The sequence below is a fragment of the Pelmatolapia mariae genome, linkage group LG10_11, assembly GCF_036321145.2.
Source record: "Pelmatolapia mariae isolate MD_Pm_ZW linkage group LG10_11, Pm_UMD_F_2, whole genome shotgun sequence".
Taxonomy (NCBI): domain Eukaryota; kingdom Metazoa; phylum Chordata; class Actinopteri; order Cichliformes; family Cichlidae; genus Pelmatolapia; species Pelmatolapia mariae.
Genome location: NC_086236.1, coordinates 36,856,629 through 36,878,834, shown reverse-complemented (window position 1 = coordinate 36,878,834; position 22,206 = coordinate 36,856,629). Strand labels below are relative to the sequence as shown.

General features: G+C 42.5%; 1 protein-coding gene across 5 annotated transcripts in view; it reads left to right on the top strand.

The window, feature by feature from the left end:
• The window catches only part of LOC134636228 (vacuole membrane protein 1-like), a 50,673-nt gene that overhangs the window by 5,442 nt on the left and 23,025 nt on the right, over nt 1-22,206 (top strand). For 3 of the 5 annotated variants that reach the window (XM_063486118.1, XM_063486117.1, XM_063486116.1), the window contains exons 4-7: nt 736-826; nt 1,906-2,016; nt 13,328-13,552; nt 16,658-16,789. In XM_063486118.1, coding sequence (XP_063342188.1) covers nt 736-826; nt 1,906-2,016; nt 13,328-13,552; nt 16,658-16,789 — 559 coding nt within the window. Of the gene's footprint in view, nt 1-735; nt 827-1,470; nt 1,683-1,905; nt 2,017-13,327; nt 13,553-16,657; nt 16,790-22,206 lie in introns of those variants that run through there. The other 2 variants (XM_063486121.1, XM_063486120.2) reach the window with 2 other exon arrangements.

Sequence of the window (22,206 nt, the reverse complement as noted above, 5' to 3'; positions counted from 1 at the left end):
TTTTGGAAGTTCAGTTAACGCTAGAAATGTGTTTTGGAGTTTGTACGTGCTTTGTCTCTAGGGGCCACCGCATATATTTATATATATAGAAACATATATAAATAAAACCACTTTTTTTTTACATTAGTAATTCCTTTTGTGCATAATTTTATATTGTTGTTAATAATAAATTAATTAAAGCAACAAAACAACCTAAAGAGCCGGTTCGGAGCCGAAAGAGCCGCCTCTTTTTAGTGAGTCGAGCTGAAAGAGCCGGTTCCCTAAAAAGAGCCGGAAATCCCATCACTAACGTGAACGTCTGTACAATAACTTATTTTTCAAAGTCTATAAATATCAGTCTTTGCTACTGTCGCGAGAGTTTCTGCTTTCGATTTATTCTGCTCTGTTCTGTATAAAGTTGCTCTAATACTTTCTCCCCTCCACACATGTTAATGAGGTGACAGTAACGGCACTTATGGCCGAGCACATGCTTTTATAGGCTGTATATTACTCGGATCTGTTCACCATCTGCAAACACGGCCTCGTATGGGTGAAGACCTGCGGTGATTTGATTAGCTTCCAACAGATGTCTCTCTTGTCCAAAGTTGAAATCCTTTTCTTTCACTAACACTTCCTTGTTGACGATCCCTCTGGCGTCAAACTTTCATTCCCCTACTAAACATTGTCTTTCTGCTTTGTTTTCCACCAACTTCCGTCTCAAGTTTGTCTACCTTCATTCGTTGCTTCTTCATCCAGGCTCTGGCAGCAGAGACAGACTGTGTTTGGGCTGCTGATCCTGCTGATCCTCCTCTCCATTGCCTATCGTATTGAAGGAGCACACACCAAGGTGACTAAAACTCTGCACATATTGTATTTCTTGGCGTAGATGGAATATTCATATGCAAGGAGGTTATTAATGTAGTTGGTCCTGTGGCAGTCACTTTTTTGATGATTATATTTTCTCACCTTTAGCCCACCGCAGCACTGAATGCAATATGTATATTTGCTGCAGGGTTGTCCTGCCCGTGCATTCACATCAGCTGCAGCGAGTGCCTGAAATCTGTGGTTTCATCTGACAGTAGTATGTTGTTGTCTGACAGCTGATATTTGCATAAACGTGCTTAGTTGTATCTGCCAGTTTCTTATAAATATACTTCTAAATGTCCAAATGCAGCATGCCGTGCTGTACAATCCCCCAGAGACGGTTCACATTTTTGCTGTTTTTAACGCCCCCTGGAATACGGAGGAAAGAAAATCAGCGTTATTTACAGTCATGGAGTTGTGTAATCACTTCTCAGTAACTACACGTAACAATCTTCCTTGGCTGGCACTGCGCTTCCCAGAATCCTGCCAGTAAAGCGAGAGAGCGTATGTGCTGTTGTTGTGTTCCTGGGTTTCCTGGGAAATGGAGTCACTGGTCAGAGCCCCCACCCCACCTTCTCCCCTCTTCCCGTAATCTACACACTCCATGCTTCCCCCTGAAAACAACCTGCCTGGGCTTCCAGGAGGAGGTGTAAACAGCAGTGATAGATGGAGTGATAGTGGGGGATGAACAGGAGGAAAAGGAACAGAGAGGGAGAGATCTTGGCTTTCTTCTGTTTGCTTGTTGTGTAAGAGCTGGCTGCCACCAGGAAAGAATAATGGTGCTCTGTGCTGAACACTCCTACCCTACAGCTCTGTCCTTTAAACTCAACAACCTCAAGGTTTCTCCCTCACTCTCCTTCCTCTCCCTCTTTCTTTCTCCCAGCCTTTAGAGGACCCTCTGTTTCACACACTTTTGCTCTCACCTCCTCTCACTCTGTCCCTTCCTTGCTCACACTGTGCACACCCCCTCCCTCCCTCCCCTTCCCCTTTTCTTGTTTTCTTCACACTCTGTGCATGTGTCTCTGCCATGTGGTTGACCGTCCCTCTCTCTGGCCTCTGCAGTATGTGTGCTACATGGAGAAGAAGACGCTGTGGTGTGCCTACTGGGTCGGTCTGGGCATCCTCTCCTCTGTGGGTCTTGGCACTGGCTTGCACACTTTCCTCCTTTATCTGGTAAGACGGCATTTTGTGTGAGTGTTCACTCTTTCACGCTGCAGTTATTCACTTGTCTATGCATGCCTGTGACAGGGCTCAGAGCCGATGGATGATGGTGGTGCTGTGACGCAGGTATTAAAAAAGCTGGGTTTGATGCTGCTGTCAAGTAGTTGCTTTTAATAAGAGCACTGGTAAAGAGATTTTGGAGGCTCCACGTGCACTTGCACACTTGCACATGCATGCGTGAGTGTGCTAATGTGGGTTTGCGTGCGTCTGCGTTTCACAGTGAATAGGCTCTTTGGTAGCCACGCTGTTTTGACAGGCAGTCCAGGAACACTCGCACTCAGTGACCCCTCTGACTGAGTGCACATGAGGATAAAAACACTCTCCCTCCCCCGATCTGAGCTCTTTCTCTTTCCTTTCTCCCCACTTTCCTGCTCCCTACCGTGCCGCTCACTCTCACTTTCTCTGTCACTCCCTCTTCTTACTTTCTTTTTTGTGCCACTCCTCTCCGCACACTCCCCGTTTTCTCTTCATCTCTCTTTTTAATCTAGTGCCAGGCATGTTGGCGTTTGCGTCTCTAGCGCTGACGAGAGCAGGGTCCCCAAACATCTGCTTGTTTGACTACTCTCAGTCCATCTGTCATCAGGGAGTCCACCGTCACACTCTTGTGCCCTGACCCAGTGGAGCTGAACTGGAAACTTTGAAGTGCGTGTCCTCCATGCTGCTGTTTTTAAAAGCCAACTCTGGTGCTCTGAAATGTAATTTGAGAGGCGTTCCTTTGGTTTCTTTTAGTCCAATAGCGGTCCGGCTCACTTTCTTTGCCAGTAAGATGTCACCATCTAGTGAGCATGGTCGTTACTGCAGGCGGTGGTGTCATTGGGTTCATGACAGAACTTGATGATCCTTGCTGGAGCGGCTCTTGTGCATTTTTATAGAGATTTGACTCATACTGTTGCTCGAGAGCTGATACTGTGATTTTTAATCAAAGAATTTCATGACTTAAAAAAAAAATGTACAGAATTTCCAATAAAAATAGTTTGAACAGAATTACTTTTAAGCATTTAGTGTTTCACTGTAGGAAGGAAGTGCTCCTTACTGACAAACCTGCAATTTGTGATATGACTCCAACACTCCTCACTGACAAAAAACATCGTGATCAGGCAAGAATATTCAAACCAACACAAACAGGGATTTGCCAAATGATTACTTATTTGACGTCGCATTTGTGTCATTGGCTCCTATCCAAATTTTAATTGGTGTTGGCCAATCCAAAAAGTACAAAAGTGGCCTTGGAGAATTATAATTATACATCTTCTTTTCTGTAGAAGCGCTGCTAAATGAGCTGCGTCGATTACTCTGTGATTTTCTAGATTTCTGGGTCCTGAAAAAATATTTTTGACAAGTGGTAAGTGAGCACTGGAGAAAGCTAGCAGGCTTCTTGTTCTGTTTTTAGGAACTGGGTCTGGGTCAGTGATTGTAAGTGGGTCAAGTGCAAAGCACTCGCTAAGATGTCTCCACAAACTTTTAAGTCCAACACATGCTGCTTGACCTTTCTGGGCCTAGTTTCCATTGTGTTCATAAGCTGGAATGACAATTTGAAAAGGCAGAACTGGAGTTCATCTGAGCTCTCAATGTTGATCACTACCAATCAACATTTGGGAAAGACACCACCGCTTGTAACAGAGGTGCTTCCTGTGACTGTGACGAGCTGATAGATCAACGATTTTATGAAAGGATATTGATAGATATTAAACGTAGCCTTATTTAAAGAAAAACAATGACAAATATGTATTCAGCTTGTAAAAAGTGTGATGTTTACGCGAGTGGTTCTCTGACACTTACATTTAAATTGTTGTTTAAAAATATGAAATCAAGGATGATGCCACTTAAGGAATTTTAGACATTTTTAGATATTTTCTGTCCTTTTATAGATTAAAATGATTCAGTAATTAAATCGTTGTTAGATGCAGATGATAAAAGTAATTGTATGCCAGCAGCTCTGCCTGAGAGCTGAGATTATTTTAGTTCAAATTTAAATCTAAACATTGAAATTCAAATTTTTTTACAAACAATACTTTCCTGCTGTTTGAAAACAGCGCTGGGGGATCGGACGAGTAAAGCTGACCATGAGGATTTGCTGTTAGGAAATACGGTACGACTTTGTTTTTATTAAGTGTCAGTAGATGGTGCAAGCGGCCTTAACATGTCTACAATGCAGGAAAAATCACACAAATTCAGAATAGAGTTGTAATTTTGTATCCAGTTTTGTGGTTTTTTAAAAAAAACATATTGTAAAACATTGTAGCTTCCTCACATATTCACATGAATGATGAAAAGTGTAATGTTAATGTAAAAAATGGTCTCTATAAAGAATAAACTGGACACTGATCTATTTATTTACTTAACAAATGTTTAACAGTGTCGTGTATATATGAGCAGCCAGCAGTTAAAAATCACAGGACTGCACATAATGAACCAAAGACTGTAAAAAGTGCATCATTTAGTATCTTTATGTGAATTTGCAGAAAAATGTGACTCCTTCAAAGTTTAAATACCACCGAGGTCCCTTTCAGCACTGGTTTCACGTGACCTCACATGACACTGAGGTTTCTATAACTTTTCTTTTTTATAAGTATTTCTCCTGCAGTAACTGTTACATTGTTTTCCCATCAGCCACAGTGTTTACTCTGATGTAGGAAGTCGAAGACGCGAGCTTTCGGTTGATATGCCGGTCCTATACTGCTAATAGATTAGCTGGAAATAAATGACACCACATCATATATTATTAGGCTACTTCCTTCGAAATTGGCGGGAAGCAGTCAACATTGTGAAAACAGCACGGAGGCTCCAGCAGGGGGGGTACTGAGCCTGTATAGGCAAACCAAACCAGTCAATGAAACCAGAACAGAAGTGGCAGCTCCTCTGTTCTCTGACATGGCCAATTGCTACCCCGTGTCTCCGCTCTGTGTTTGCATCCTGCTGAGACTGTGGGAGATCATTGTGCGTGGTTCAGCACTGGTTAATGGAGAAAAATAAAAAGCTGCAACTCAGCCGTAGAAAAGGGGGGAAAGGCACACTTGGCACATCATCAAGTGTACTTTATCCAGCTGCTCTGAGAAAGGAGGTCGTGGGTGGGTGCTCACAATACAGACCATGAAAGCGGCCGCAAAGGCGTTACAAAAGTGCACGTGTGTGTACACTTTAAGTCCTGCACCTGTGCACACGTCCACCGAAACGACTGTGGCGATCGCTGTGATGAGCGGGACCAGCTTTCGTCCCGGCTCACTTTTTAAAGTTCTGAGTGACGAGTCATGTCACTGCTGTGTGAGTTCTGAGACGGGGTTAGCATAGAAAGCTGGGAATGTCGTAAATATTTTAGAAGAGAGCTCATCTGAGTCATCCACCATTAAATTACTTTCAGTAATGACTGTTGCCATTAAGTCATTATGGGCAGCATGAAAATTGTTGCGCTCGATGTTAAGTCAAGAGAAACAATGAATTAAAGTCATTATAATCGAAGCACATTTCTGTTTACATAATAACAACTCGGGTCGTCTTTTTTTTTGCAGCTTCTGTCTTTACTTTGTGACTGAGAGGTGCAAACACGTGCATACATTTGAGCAGTTAGGAAGAGAAATGAGTCAACAACAAAAAATACATGTTTGTATACGACTTATCATTTGTTTTTCAAACAATGTGAATAAATAAAACCAGCGGATCGTCTAAATAAATGACCATTGTGTAGTTTTCTATATTGAGATTCTTCTAGGATTGCTAAATTATAGGTTGCACAGGAGGTTTGTGCAGAATATACAGAGCAACCCTCCTAAAATTAAGTTTTGTCTGTGGGCAATTACCAGGAGCACAGCTTTAATTAGTGCCAACTATCACTAAGCGCTGAGCAGGTCTGTGAGCGTGGCGTCCACACACTGGCCCCGAATTGTCGTCGCTGCCACTGTCGCACAGTTTTGTGGATCAGCTGCTGTTGTATAGTTAAGTGCTGTTCGCTAATTCGGGCTAATAAAGCCATGTCAGTGTACTGAGCTAATAACTGGGTCGTGTGTTCCTGAGATGCCCTAGCGCTCACTCTCCTGGCCACTGTGGGGCTGGTACAGTGATGCGTCCTGCTGTAATCCCAGAAGCAAACAATAGGAAACCTTCACCTTCACCTAGACAGAAACCTGGGTGCTTTGTTCGAGTTGTGATTCACGCTGCTCGGCAGTCTGACCTGGTCTAAATTTTCCACTACTTGTTTTTTTTTTTCCCCCTTTGTGTGTGTGTGTGTGTGTGTGTGTGTGTGTGTTTTGCTGTGTCACTTCACCAGTGAAGCTGTTTGAGAACTGATTAGCTGAGGGAGCTCCTGGGAGAGCTGTAAAGGTAACCTTCTAATTCGTGGGGTTTAATTTGCATGTAAAACTTGCCATGAAAGAAGTTACTTGGCTTTACCAACGCATGTTCAAACATGACTGGCACATTATTTCTCTGTTCGCCAAAGAGACGACTGATACCTTGCATACACATGAACCAGAACATGGGTGACACATCAGGATCGAGTTCAGTTTCTTGAAAAGGTGCTGTTGACTCACTGCTGCTCTGAAGTAATGGATCTTTCCCTTTAATTGCAACGCCTCTTAAATTCAGTTTAAAGCCATTCATTTTTAACTACACCTCGATAGTGTGTCAGAACTTTTATCGCATGGTTCTGATGCTCTCGCTGATGAAGAGGCAGAATTACTACGTAACACTGCAGCTGTTACAGAAATGACTGAAACTGGAATATAACTGCAAACAAGACTTTTACTTCCTGTGGGAAAAAAAATTGTGAAAGTACGCAGCACAATTGCTTTCATTCATGATTTTTAAGTAATTCATTTCCTTCATTAGTTTGGAGACATAAATATGCCCAAACATCTTGTGACTTACTCATCTTCACCAAAGTTTTTCAAAAATGAATACCAGAGAGATGTGTAAATGGGAGCTGTGTGTGTGTGTGTGTGTGTGTGTGTGTGTGTGTGTGTGTGTGTGTGTGTGTGTGTGTGTGTGTGCGTGCGTGCGCGCATGCGTGCGTGTGTGCGCGTGTGCGTGTGTGGTATTTCTAATGGCTTCTCCGTCTTAACTGTCTCACCTCAGCTATCTAAAGCATGCGTCTCTCTGTGTCTTAGAGGCCCCAGGAGTCCTGGTAATACTAAGTACAACAACTATTCGTTGTGAAACACACACACGCACACACGCACCCACACACACCCACGCACCCACACACAGCCACGCACCCACACACAGTCACACACACACACACATGCACCCACACACATACACACACACACACACAGCCACACACACAGCCACACACACACACACAGCCACACACACACCCACAGGAAGCAAATCCTGGGCCAAAGTGGGCTTAGTGTGTAGCCAGTCTGGAATGGCACCAACAAACCCCAGAACAAGCCAAACCTGACCAGACCAAACCAGAGCTCTGCTGGCAGACTGTGGTTGTTGAGCTTTTTTCAAGCATAGTTTTGTTATGAAATTCTTTCATAAAGGTCACTCGGTGCTTTTCATTCGTGCACCCTCAGGTGGATCTGTTGGGCCGGCGCTCACTCGTACTCCATGTTCTGCAGATAAGGACTCTCTCTGGGTACCAGGAGTCTGTTTTCCTGCGTTAGTGATATTTGTACATCGTGCTTTATTTATAAATGAGAATGAAAGACACATTTTAGTTGGTATTGGTATGGCAAGTATCCTTCAGTAATAGTAATAAATCACACAGCAATAGGACATTCATGTAGTTGTAAAAAGCATGATAATATATTAAGTAATCCAAAGTGTTCAGAATCCGTTACTCTCATTGAGTAAGGTAACGGAATACGTTACAAAATACATTTTGGGGCATGTAATCTGTAATCTGTAGTGGAATACATTTTAAAAGTAACCTTTCCAACACTGGATAATATAAAAAAAATTAATTACAATTTCTCCACTATCAATGATACTTGTGATATGGGTCAATTAAAAATCTTTCCAAATTAAAAAACGCTCTGTCATTGGACTCTAAACTTGGTTACTTTAGGTCAAATTTAATATTTAATTTCATCAATTTTAGTGTGATTTAATTTCAAGTGCAAAAGCAAAAATGCACCAAATTCGACTCGTTTTTCATTCTGAACATTTGTTTTGCTGCTCAGACGTTAGAAGAAAAAACTCATTCAACCGTAATTGATTTAAAACAACAAATATGGATCCTGGTAAATATATTTAATTCAGCGTATTAACTATAAATTTAGTCTAAAATCATTTGAATTGATTGAAGCTGATTATCTGTTTAAACTTTATTTCAGTGAACATTTAATGTCAGAGTGTTTCTCAACACAAAGTCCTATGGTGAAACCAAATGGATGTGTGTGTACTTCCCACCCACTCCTCCCTCCCTCCCTCCCCCCTCTCCCTGCTCCATCACTGGCCTCTCTCCCGAGCTCTCTTGCCTCCCTCAGAGATCCCGACCACGGCTTCTTCATAACGAACTAACCTCTAATGTTTGTCCTGCGCTGCCTCCAGCAGTCTCCCACTGTAAGAAGTGGTGAGCAGGTTATGCTGGCTGGACCATGTCTAATGTTCTTAAATGGCCCTTAACAACCACAGTGACCTGTTAATGACTGGACTATCGTGCGGTCGTGGTCACTGAAAAGTGCTCAGTTTATGGTCACCCATTAATGTCTTGTTTGGGCCACGAAAGCGTCTGCATTTGCCACTATAGACCAACAAGGAGTCCACTCTGTGACTGGTGGCTGGAACAGTGATTTGACATTTGATTTGTGAGAAGAAAAGAAGAATCTGATATCAGGGACTGCGACTTTTAATAGTGAACAATTTTAAAATTAGGACAAAAATACCAAAAATGGAGGAGAAGGAGAATAATGTGTGTTTATATATGATCTGCAAATGTGCTTGTCTTGTGTCGCTGCGTGCTAATGGGAATACACAGTGTTGTCATTCACTGTGACAAATAATGAAACTTCATCGTTCATGTATGAATGCATAATGAATAAAATGTAGAATCCACTACATTCTCACATGAAGTCATCATGGTCAGGCTCTTTGAATACATTCTTCTATGTATATATCTGTGAACCACACACCATATATAACAGATATCAGCCATTGTTTATGGGATGCTACACTTTGCTGCCTCCTCTTCCACTTTATGGCCATAGAAATTTTCTGGAGCCTGAAGTGACTACATTTTGTTTTTCTAACTCCAGAAATATTTAGGTTTAACATAGCAGGAGGCAAATTGAATGATTGACCACACCTGTGCAGTTTGGTTTCCAGGCAGGCTTAGAGTTTCATTTTGATGTTCTTAGTGTCATTTTTTTGTGGAATTAAGCTGAGTTACAGTTACAGAACTCGTGTCTGTGCTCAAACTGTCTGTGTCATCATTCTCTGGCTGTCTATGTTATTTGTACAGTTATATTATTGTAATGACAATAAAGACTTTCAATTCAATTAAAACAAACAAAGGGCTCCTAAAAATATCCAAGTCTCCACTTAGAATGATGTTTGTGTCTTTGTTACCGGCATAAGGGGTAAAAAAGGGTCTACGGCGCATACTGACTTCAGATTTTAAAAATCCCACACCAATATATTTTGTTTCGTTTGACATTTGCTCTATGTTTGGACCGTGCACTCCCACTCCCTCTATATTTATGATATGGTCACCACGCATTCAGACACACACCCCAGATCCAAAGCGAGTCCACAGTCTGTGTGGATGTACTCATACCCAGGAGTGGGGATCCCAGGCACTGGTTTCTGCACGTCACCACAGGAATGCCAGCAATGTTGTCTCCAGTATGGATCCCATTGTGTCAGAGAAAGGAGCTTTGTCAGAACCCATGTGTAATATGGTGGCTGCAAACATCTTCAGCATTGGGCAGATGTCAAAACAAACATGGCCAGGAGGTAGAAGAGTGACTTGGGTAGAATTATTTATTTGTTTAGTATTATCATTGTTAACCTCCTAAGACCCAAACTCTTTCGTGGCATGCGTTTTTAATTTCTCTTTGCTATTTGGGCTGATTGGGGCCTGATTCATGTAAAAACAAAGAATTATGTGATTTTTTTTTTTTAACTTGATTTTTGTTTCTGACAAAAACGAGATCCACATACGAGGACATTCACTTTAACTTTTCATAGAACAGTGGCAGTATAACGTCCTCGTGAGTGGATATCAGGCCCTTGTAGAGCAAAATTTAGTATTTTGGTCTGAACAACCCAAAATGTGATGTCCACATATGTAGACGCCACGTCCTAGGAGGTTAATAGTGATCGGCACAGAAGAACGCTTTCTTGGGAAAAACAAAAATTCCCGTGTATTTACTACTATCGGCATATTTGTTCATATGTGTCATCGAGTCAGAGGCCAAATGAGACGGAGAGCAGCTCCCTGACAGTCGTGGGTTGGGCCGTAGATTAATACTGAATCACCTGGACAACATGAGAGGACTGGACTTTTGTGTAAGCTGAGAAGCGGTGACACAGCAACGACTGAGAGCGAGAGAGAACGACTTCTCGGAGTCACGCAACGCTCGCAGTCACTCCGTTGGCAGGCTTTCTGTGTGTGTTTGGTAAACAAACATTACCCAAGATAGAGCAGGGAGGTGTGAACAAGAGGAATTTTTTTCTTTCCTGTCCACAAAAATATTTTGCTTGATGACTTTGTCTGCACACATAAGTTGTGTGAAGTATCTGAGGGCAGAATGATCCCACTGGAGAGTCAGTAAGGCAGGATATGAGCCAGGGGAGGATCCAGTCTGACTGGGTCAGTGCTGGGAGTTTCTAGGCTTCTCTTTCTGGGTCACTAAAGATTTTCCTCATTTGTCTTCTGCTTTGGTAACCAGTGCATGAGCATCCATTTTTTTCCCTCCAAGTCCTGGGAGGCTGATGTTAAGTGTTAGTGTGACTAACGTTTTGTTTCAGGAGGTAATCTGTGTCATCTAAGAGGAGGGCACTGTTCCTAGAGAAGACATGGCAGCTTCCTGTTGCTTCACACACACACCGCTCTCCTGCCCTCCCACGTTCCACTCTGTCCTGTCCTGCCTTGTCCCATGCAGCTCCGGAAGTTCCACCCCCACCCTGGGCTTGCCAGATTGCTTTTGTGCTGCATTGCGTGATGCCAAACTGCCCCTGTGCGTCACTGGGAGCACCCTTCCTACACACACACACACATTGTAAATACATGCTGCTTTGTCACACCGTCCTACTCGTGGGCTTGTCTTTATTTGTATTACAGAGACGGTTGGGTAGTAACTGGTAATGCAAAAGTTTTGCTTTATATTACATGTGCATATATTAGTGGGAATATTTTTTTTTTTTTAAGTTCACTTAGTGACCTACAAAGTAACTGACTGCATTTTTAAAGTTACCCGTCCTCTCCTGTTTGTAGAAAACTGGATCAAGATGATCTTATCATCCTATATAGAGTAACCACCAACCATTTGTTTCCATGTCATTTTCAGATAGCAAACTTTAAAAACCGGATTTCTTTCACAGGGACTACTTTTTGTCTTCAGACAGCAGAGCCTTGGCAGAACAGCACGTCAATTCAAACAGTGATTAACAAAGTCAAATTAATCATTTTTATTAAGAGCTCTTTGCCTGAAATTGCTTCTGTTTAAATTAAATGTCATCATGACAGAAATGTGGTTTGATTGTCAGTCTCCACAGGAGCATTATGGGTGCTGGGTGCAGGAGCATGCACACGGACACGTCTCTGTACTCCTGGAAGCCTCATTGAGCAGAAATGGAAACCAGAGCAAAGACGGCAGGTCTTTAGCATTGCTCCTGTCGGGCAGCAGCAACAATCACAAACTGTCTGAGGACATCCAGAACTTGGGACGATTTTCTTTTTCGCTGCTCTTTCCTTCATTATTATTACTTAATTATTGTAATTGCACGTGTACAGGTATGGCTACACGTAACTGGATGTATTGATCTGCTTGTCAGTGGGAAACGCTGGTCACGAGCTTAGAAACTGTTGTGTTAATAAAACACACCAGAGCTGCTTTTTTTTTTTGTTTGTTCTTTTTGTTTCTTTAAATATCACAAAGCAAACCCCGTAAAAGTTACTGGAACAAAAAAACAAATAAAAAAGTAAAGTGTTTTTTGTTTTTTTTAAAATGTTGTTTATTTCGTCCAATGAGCTGTTGTTGTTTTTTTTCCAAAGCAATACTTTGATCTTATTGGCGTTTTTTCATTTTTGTGTTTTTCTGGATCCAAAGTTAAACCCGTGCACCACCAAACTCATTTCATATTGTGGGCCACATACAGCCCACTTTAATCTTTAGTGGGCAGACCAGTGAAAATCCCCTTTCCTTCACTGTACAGACGTTTATTTGCACATTTAATACCGAAGATATTTTAATATTAGAAAAAGACGTGCAAACGTGTGCTATTTCTGTACACGACAGAGAAATACTGCTGTAGTTAATACATTGTAAGAAATGTGTGAAACTGCAGACATTTTTACATATAGACTGTCATAAATAATTATAAAACTGAAAGTTTTTTATTAAAAATAATTCACCCAGTAAAAAACCAAATTTTTCTGCCTTTTAATTGTTCATCTATTATCTACTTCCTGTGGTATGGTATGAATGGCCACAGGGAGCTCTTTGTTTATCGGAAAAGCTGTAAAAATGATGAAAATACAGTTAGAAGAGCAAAATGACTCGATTGGACGGGAGTCAGGCTGACCCCAGGCCTCGCGTTTCACACCCTCGGTATAGTGGGGTTTTTTACACGTCACCCTGAACTGTTCCCAAAATTGTTCATCTTTTTGCGCTGCCAAACTTGGTGGGTGAGTAAGTACAGAGATGTCGAGTGTGTGCACACCAAACGGTTTCTCTGCCTCAGCTTTGGTTTCCACCTTTGATCATTTCCATGTGGGGCCCTCCACTCTGGTGCTGACACTTTTAATTTGAAAGGGCAACTCAAACGTGATCATAGCTTTGCTTTTCAACATTTCCTAATGGCATTTTTAATTCACACAGCAAGGAAAGAAGGAAGAGTCACTCGTCATGCTAATTTGCGGTCAAACGTTCCCCATCTTTATAAAATACAGGAGCGATACTGGCCCACGGATAACTGCCTTTCTGTTCCTCAGTATTTGACTCAGTTAGTGTCTATGCTAATAACAAAGGGGTCTTCCTCTCTGACTCATATCCTTCCAACAGGTAGACTTACTCCCACTCTTTTTTCTTTTTTTCCCTTTTCACTTTATCTTCCTTTCTTCTCCGCCTCTATCTCTGTCTTTCTCTTTTTCCAGGGACCACACATAGCATCGGTGACCCTGGCGGCCTACGAGTGCGGCTCTGTGGATTTCCCCGAGCCACCGTATCCAGAACAAATAGTTTGTCCCCAACAGGAAGCACCAGCATCAGATTCTGGTGCTGAGCAGGTGGGTGTGGAAGCTGTGGGGTCAGAGACACTCCAGGGAAAAGTCTCACTGTGGACCATCCTCTCTAAAGTCCGTCTGGAAGCTTGTATGTGGGTGAGTGTGTGTTACACGTCAGGCACCATCAGCTGTGGATATTATAGATGAGAACATTTTTAAAAACCTGCAGAGTTCGGCTCCTGTCATCGTTTCCCATCGTTCAGTTTCGGTCACAGTTTGCAGCAACCTTTCATATTTGCCACAGCTCGTAGCAGTGTTCAGTGTTTGTGATGCTTACAGGTGGATATCTCATATCTGCTAAATGTCAGTTTCTCATGAACTAAGAAAAAACTATCTTTGTAAATGTTCTGTGGGTGTCGTTACGCAGAATCGTACCAAAATCTGAATGCTTTTAAAGATTAAGGACAGCACGCTCAAAACTTACCTTGGTGAAGATCGAATCCTAATACAGAGTATTTAAACTCTTTGGCGCCATTCTGACCATATCAAAGGTTATGCTAATTTATGCTAATTAACTTGCATTTTTCTTTTCTTTTTTTTTACCTTTCACACTCAAAGCAGAAACGACACAAAAGTGCATAAAACTGGGTGCAAATGTATTCATTGATAACTCGTCTGCTTGGAAAACCCCTGCTCCTTCCTGTGAATTTCCCCTAACCAGCATCAATGGTTTCACACCTCTAACCAACCCTGTGGCTGCAAAGACCAACATCTTTTTTTTCAATCTATGACAGTTTTTTTTCAGACGTACATCAGAAACATTTTTAACTCTTTATATGAAAATAGCTCCTTTTCAAACACTTGGACATCTCGTATTACCAGGTGTCCACTTACAGAACGTGTGGGTCTGGTTGAGTTTTTATAAAATCACTGACGATAACTTGTGCTATGCACACAAAAAGACAACAGTCACGCTCGATTATGTCCGCTTTTGTTTACGTTTTATCAGTGACGTGTGGAACTGCTGAACATTCGGAGAATAGAGAACTTGGCGTCTGACACATTAGATGACTTTTATCATTGTTGTCCATTTCCCTTTTCCTCTTAATGTGGAAGGTTCAGAGATGAGGGGGAAATGCATGTTATCAGTTACGACTTCATCACACGAGGCTTTACTGGAACTAGGCAGGCTTTCCAGGAGCTGCTCCCTGCTCAGACCGGCTTTCATTATTTAACTTTATTTTATATAATTATGCATTTACGGTCATTTGTAAGGTCCTTTGACTTGATCTTTATTTAATACGTTTTCACTTTAACATTAAACGTCCCTTCCAACCTTCCACTTTATGTTACCATATATGTATATACACACCGATCCAGCATGTAAAAAAAAAAAAAAGTGTGCATATTTTATTAATTGGTGCAGCACGGTCGTTTTTCTGCTTTCAGAATGGAGTCGCATTTTGCTCCCAGTCGAGCTGCAGCATCGTGTTACGAGCAGCGATATCCAAGTGTGTGTTGGCGGGGGGGTGTGTGCTATCCAATCCCCTCGGATTCATAACCACCCACTACCAACCAACCACTGCCCCTTTGTAACCTCAGCCTGGCACGACCTCGGCCGAGGCTTGTCGGCGATTCAGTTGGAAACACCTGTCGCACCCACAGCTTCAAAGCGCCCACGTCAACATTTCCCCTCCTTCTCCCAGCCTCCCACCTTCTGGATACGTCGCTGATGAGACACGTGTTATTCCCCTCCTACCTTCTCTGTCCTCTTTCCCACTTTTTTGTCTCTTCTTCTCTGTGCTCGGTGGACAGAGAAGCTCAGAGGTCCACTTTAAGAGCGGCACTGTGCAGGTAGACGTGTTTCGCTGCCCCCTACACAAACCCACACGGCCACAATGCTCACACACAGAGGCAGAGCTGCTGAATGGAGCAGCTGCCAGGGAGATTAAGACACATCTCCATTATGAGGAAAAAAACTGGCACATTTCATCAAAGACTCCAGTGTTAACAAGAGAACAGGGTGTCCAGATTAAAGATTCAGTTTGCCAGGTTTGGGGATAGCACCGCCTCTTGAGAATGATTGTTTGGGCTTGTTGTTGCTGCCATGGTTGCTAACTACCTACTAATCATCTTCTGGCTCCAGCCATCCAGCAACATACAAGTAATGTGCCTGCGATTAGTCAGTTATATCCTTCTGGGGGAGAAGTTGTTTTGTGTTCCAGCGAGACAACTGAAGTGCAAAAGGATTTTTTCTTCTTTTCGTTGCTGTCGGTGCATTGAAGGGTGTCGGGGATGTGGTAAATCTCGAAATCACCCATTTGTCATCTGTAACTGAAACTTAAACTAACTGTATCTTCTTATCCCCGGCTTTGTGCATACTTTTCCTTTGTGCCTGGAAACATTAAAGTAATGAGCTGTGAGCAACTCCAAAAACGCAGCATTTCTTGGCGGCTGTTTTCATTGTGTTAATTAAGTCTGTAACCCTCACCCGCTCTCTCCCCCCTCCGAACTCCTACCCTGTTCTCATGTTTTGGTGGATGAACTTGGTGAACCGACTGAAGTGCTGAGGATTTATTCCCCCCCAAATCACTTCCGCTTTCTTCCTGTTAAGCCCCCTACAATCACACAGGCTCCAGCGCTTTATGGCTACAAGCTCATTGTCGCTGTCGGATATTGATATTCTGGTTGCTTGGATGAACTCCCTCTCCCCCAAATTTGTTAGCACATCTTAAATTTTCTTGAAAAGGTTGCAGATTGGAGAGGAGGAGCCGGTGCAGGAGTTTCACATACCCTGGACCCGTGTTTAACGTATCCATGATTGTTTAATAATCTGCCGGATTTATTTCTTGTAAATCCTTTCCGTTTTATTCCCATTAAGCGCACTGATCTCAAATCCCAGACGTCAAGCATCGCAAGCTGCTTTGGATAGTGGATATTGATATTTCATGTCTATTAACCGTCTGAAGGCAAGGAAAACATGAAATTATTTAGCGTAACAAAAAGTCATTTCGCAGCCAGATGTCTTGAGGCATAATTAATATTTAAAGCTGTGGCATCACTTAACCGCAGATCTTGAATACAGTATAAGAGATGCGTTTTTAATAAATGCGCTCTACATCTGAGATATCTGTCCAGAAGCTCTGTCGATTGCAGATTTAATGGCTTGACATAACAGAAGTGTGTGTTGGCAAAATAACATATGAAATCACATGATGAGTAGTATAAACATGAATGAAACATGTCCCTATGTGTGAACAGGGTGCGGGCACAGCCATCGGAGAGCTCCCTCCGTACTTCATGGCGCGAGCGGCTCGGCTGTCTGGCGCTGAACCCGATGATGAGGATTACCAGGAGTTTGAGGAAATGCTGGACCAGGCAGAGGCCGCTCAGGTGACACGCTTCTCATCTTAAACTCATCATCTTCATCATCATTCTCTGTAATCAAACTTCCTCCTTTTTGCCCTCATCCTTCCCCTTCCCCTCTCCTACCACCTTCTTTCCCGCATCGCACATCTTTTAAGTATAAAACTTCTTTTTTCTGTCGTTTCCTCTCCGGTCGTTTGCCTTCATCACTCCATCACATTTTTTTGCTCTATACCAAAAGTCAAATCTGATGTGGCAAATTTGCTTTTGTAACCTGCGTGTGTTTGTGTTTGAACCTCACCTCGGTGTCTCAAGACTGCAGCGCTGCGCTTTCACAATGCTATGACTAAGGGAACAGCAATGATGCACTAGAGTAAAATGTTCCCGCGACATCCGGGCCCTCGTTGAGTAATTTCCTGTTTGAGTTGGGGTTTTTTTGGGTTCTCATGTCTAACATCTCTGCAAATGTTTCAACAATGCCTAACAACTCTGTCTAAATATTTATTTTTCCACCCTCTTGCGATTATGAATAGAGGGAGAGGAATGAACAGAAACATGCATGTGGATTTCCAAAGGCTTGTCATGTGTATGTCCATTGTCAGTCAAAGGGTGAGGTAGGTCAGGTGGATAAAACGACCAGCTGCAAGCTGAAGCGAGCTGCAGCCGACTCACTTATTCTCTCATTTTTCAAGTAAACTCTGTTTTGAGCTGCGAGCAATAACTTTATTTTTTTAATGAGGGTATCTCAGATATTAAAGGACTGCTACGTGTTTCCTTTCAGTGTCTGTTTCATCTTTTGAAGCATGCATGTAGGATCTGTAACTTGTTCAGCCACAGTTGCATTCTGGGTAATTAAATAATTGTAATGGGGAAACATGGCCGACATACGGACCTCTGGCCATAACTGACAAAATGCTTTTTAGCACTTTTTGTATGTCTAGCATAAAAATTGAGAAACAATTGGTGCTTATCTTTTTACACATTTTACTGAATTATTTTTCATCTATATTTACAAAAATATATTTTCAAATGTCACCATATTTTTTTTTCTGTAAGGTATAGAATAATTGTTTTAGCATATTAAAATAAAAGGTTAAAAATTGTTATTTTCACCTTATTGAATTTAAATCAGTGCCAATTTGTTGTAGTTAAACACAAGTTGTTGTTTTTTTAAATGAGCAATTTAAAAATGTAATATTTTTTTCTTTTATATCAGTTTAATAATAAGTAATAAATTGCAGCTTTCAGCACTATTGTAACACAAAGGAGTTACGCAGGTTTAAACTTTGATCTTTCTTTTTCTTCTCATTCTACCTGATCAGCTTAAACCACATTGTAACTGTTACGCCTTTAGTTGGCTAAAGTAGTAATTGGTGATTAGTTGTCACAAATGAACTTTGAAGTCAATAATTACAACATATTTTAAAATGAAGACGTGTGGTTCCTGAGACGGGCCGCTGTTTTCATTATGAGCAACTTCAACAAATGTGGACGAGGGCTGCGCTGACACAGACGTCAAACTTCGTAAATCTCTGAATATTTACAGATATGTACATGCGCATTCTTTTTATGAGCTTTATCATTCAGATTTGTGGTTTTTATAAACTCAGTGTTAAATCCTACATGTGCTTTTCCTCTCCCATCCTTACGCATAAATATATTTAGACTTTTGCTGGAGTCATTTAGCATATAAATCAATGTTTACACCAAAGTTTGTTGTCAGTGAAATAACAGCGAAGCAGCACGCTTTGATCGAATGCTGAATTTTGGCGTTAAAACAGAGAAAAGAAAAACAGCAACTTCAAAATATTTTGATATTAAAAATGAAATCTGTTTGAGTCATGAAAGTATTCAGTCTGTATGTGAATGCACACGTTAGGTTAATATGACCTCAGGAGTGTTTCCTTTTGCACTGAACCACGTCAGGCTGGACTTGAGTTGAAAAGGAAAACAAAATGTTGGCAGGTGTACACGAGGTGGGCGCACATTCACATCGATTCTGGATCTAGAATTATTATGTGTGACGATGTGGACTGCGCATGGTTTTTGTTCACACGTGCGTGCAGCCCTCATGCTGCTTACTGATAAAGGGGCGCTTCCAACTTTAAAAAAAGAATCAAATAAAAGGCAGCTGTGTAAAGAGTAGAGTTTCTTTGAGCGTCTGAGATCTCCTACTTGTTTTTTGATAAACAAACCAGACGTGTGACGCAGGAGCACGGCGTGCTGGCTTCAGGGCAGAAGTGACGCTGCCTTCCTATGCTGTTGTTCTTTCTCACCAACTCTCTCCTCACTTTGCATTTCTCTCTCCCCCCTCCTTTCTTTCTCTCTCTCTCGCTCTGTTCTGTGATATGTGGTAACTGTGTGTTTGTGTGTATATATGTAATGTGCACTTGTGTACTTTGATAGCATCTGGAGGCAGGTTGCTTGCACCAGCGCAGACCTGCTGCATACGGAAACGTTTTTTTTCTCTCACCAGGGCTTTTACTGTTGCTCGGATGTTCTTGGGATTCCCTCTTTGGCTCAAGGACGTCCCACAGCACGTCTCTTTTTTCTTTTTTCCTCGTCCACTATTTAGCCTTTTATTAACTGACATCATTTTATTGTGGACGTTGGTATTCATCTGCTGTGGAATAGCTTTTTTAAATTATATATTAACAGCTGAGCATTAACGGCAGCGGTGGAAACAGACTCCACTGCGATTGGAATGGAGAAACTATCGCTGGATTGTTTATGAGACAGGAAGTGGTTAAATTTGTCGTCAAGGAAGTGACCCCCTCTAACCCTTACCCCGTTCCACATACGTACCCCCCCCACCCGCCTCCCAAAACCCCCAAACACACACGCTAGCACACACTCCCCCCTGTGGCAGCAGAGTTGGACTAAGATGCTGACTTCGTCCCCTCCACCAGGTCAGAGAGGTTCGTAGGTGCCAGCAGTTTGACTTAAACCCGGTGGTATTTCTCCCACCCTGCACGTGCCAACTTCCTGCCACAAGTGCACGTGATGCACAGCAGCAAAGCACTCTGGGTTTTTTTCCTCATTCATTCAACAGAGCTATTCAAGAATAATGAAGTCATGCCTTTTCTAACGGCTCCAGACGCTGATGTCATGAACATCAGTTTTTTTCCCTGCTTAAATCAAGCTCAGTATGAGTGAGAGCACCAGAGAGGAATCCTCAGCACTGACACGGACCATAGCGGAACATCCTGCTCGGATTGGATCTCTTATAACTTCATTAGAAATTACTTCCTGTTTAAGGCTTTTTTTTTTTTTTTCCTTCGTCTGGCATTGAAAGGGTTAACAGGCTGCGAATTCTTGATTGCCAACTCCCAGGATCCTATCTCCTGTAACTCAAATCAGGGCCATCTGCGCTGGGCGTATGCCTGCCTTCCCCCCTGGCCTACTGCACTCAAAGGCTCTCTGTGCTGTGGTTTGCCCAGCCTTGTCACGTGACTTCTCTGAAAGTGCCCCCTCCCTCCTCCTCCCTCTTTATTTCCAGTAAACTGTTTGAAAGGAGGGGGGTGAGTCAGAGTAAAACCAGCTTCCCTTTAACCACAGCTTGTTAAAGAATTTGTCAACGTGGACTCAGGGTGTGTGTGTGTGTTTGTGTGCGCGTGTGTGTTGTGCCTTTGGACAGATTTGAATTTGTACCTCTTGGTTTTTTTGTTTTGTTTTTTTGAAAGGCGACTGTAGCTTCGATTGCGTCAAGAGTCCTTAATCACTTCACTTCCTGTGCCAGACAGAGCGGGCGCAGGCTTGTCAGGAGTTAATGAGATGAACTTTAGCCGTCTTCATGTCGGGGGGCTCGCGAGCGCTCTGGAGATGTCTTCTATGTAGAAGACTTTCATTGAGAGAAAAAAAAGGAAAAGAAAAAAAATGTGCGTGGGTGTTGACTTGTGTATAGGCTATGCATAGATTTTTCCTTGTGTGACACTTTAATTTTCCACATGGAGCAGATTGCCTTGTCACTGCCTGCTTTTTGTCCATTTGAACTCTGTCCCTCATCACATCTACAAAAGTCAAGCAAAAACAAAGTGATCGCTTTGTCGACTTTTCCACAATGAAAAGTCCACAGGACGTCATACCATGTTCAATAAAAAAATGGAACCGATCCGGTTTTTGCAGTATATTATATTATTATTTTATCATGCTCTCTCCTTTCGATATCTAATTCAAAAAAGTAAACAGATTCAAACTAGCTTTAACCCTGACTACAGTTGAGTCCTTATGTTTAAGGAGTTTCTTTTTATTTGGCCACCTGCTTGAATTAATATTGATCTTGTAACCAGCAAATCATCCACAATATATTCACTGGTCAAATCATCTTAAGGCTGTAAAATGTAAATGTTCATAAAACATTACAGACCGAAACCTGTGAAAAGAGGCGTCTGACTATCGCTTATAATTTGGTTCTTAAACGAGGACTCGACTGGTCCGATCATCTCGAGTAACAAATCAAATGTGGTTTTGTGTCCCACAAAAGCCGAGTCCTTGTGTGGTGACTGAAGATTGCTGAGTAAAGATTTGTGCTGAGCAGCCAAACCTGGAACCAAAGCTCCATCCTTTCATGACGCTGCACCCTGACAAGATCTTAGCAGATGTCACCGCTGCTAAGCCCAGCCTTGCAGGTCGGAGGACGCTGTATGTGTTGTTAATAAGCTGCCAACAACAGAGTCTGGATGTCTGAACCTCAGCCATCAAAGACAGGCGCTTCCCTGGTCCAGAAATACAGAGTTGTGTCCATAGTTGTGCTACAGTAAATCAGTGTCACGAGTTAACACACACAGACACATTTCACAGCCTCTCCTCACCTCCTAAGGGACCCTCTGTTCACACTGCGGTGATATTTTCATACTCTGTTAGTGCACACGCCAAAAGCTCACCCAGCACCTAATGTAAACAATGCGTGCGTCAAGATATGGTGAATGAACGGGACTCGAGGCTGTGTGTGTGCAGCGCCCAGTGGCACTGTAGGATGCATTAACAGCCACAGATGTCAGGTATCCAGACACGGTCGTCAGCAGTTCAGCTATAAACCAGCCATACACATTCCTTCCTTCCCTGTCTCCCACCAGCTGAGCATTTCTCTCTCTCACACACACACACACACACACACACACACACACACACACACACACACACACACACACACACAAACTCCAGGGTTGTCCAATAAGAAACCTTCATGATTGGACATCAGTAGAGGCAGAAATTCAAACTGTGAACCAATCAGATTGTGTGTCCGTTCGCTCCCCCCTCCACCACCTTATTAGGCGACCTCCCATGTCTCTCAAATTTCCCGTCTGTTGGGTTGCACCCGGTAAAGAATGTCATCAGCACTGTACTGGTTTTGTTGACCATATTAGGTATGATCATCTATTGCAGGCCCCCACCCCCCACCCCTCAATTTTGAAGCTGATGTGTTTCACAAACTGAGGCCTTGC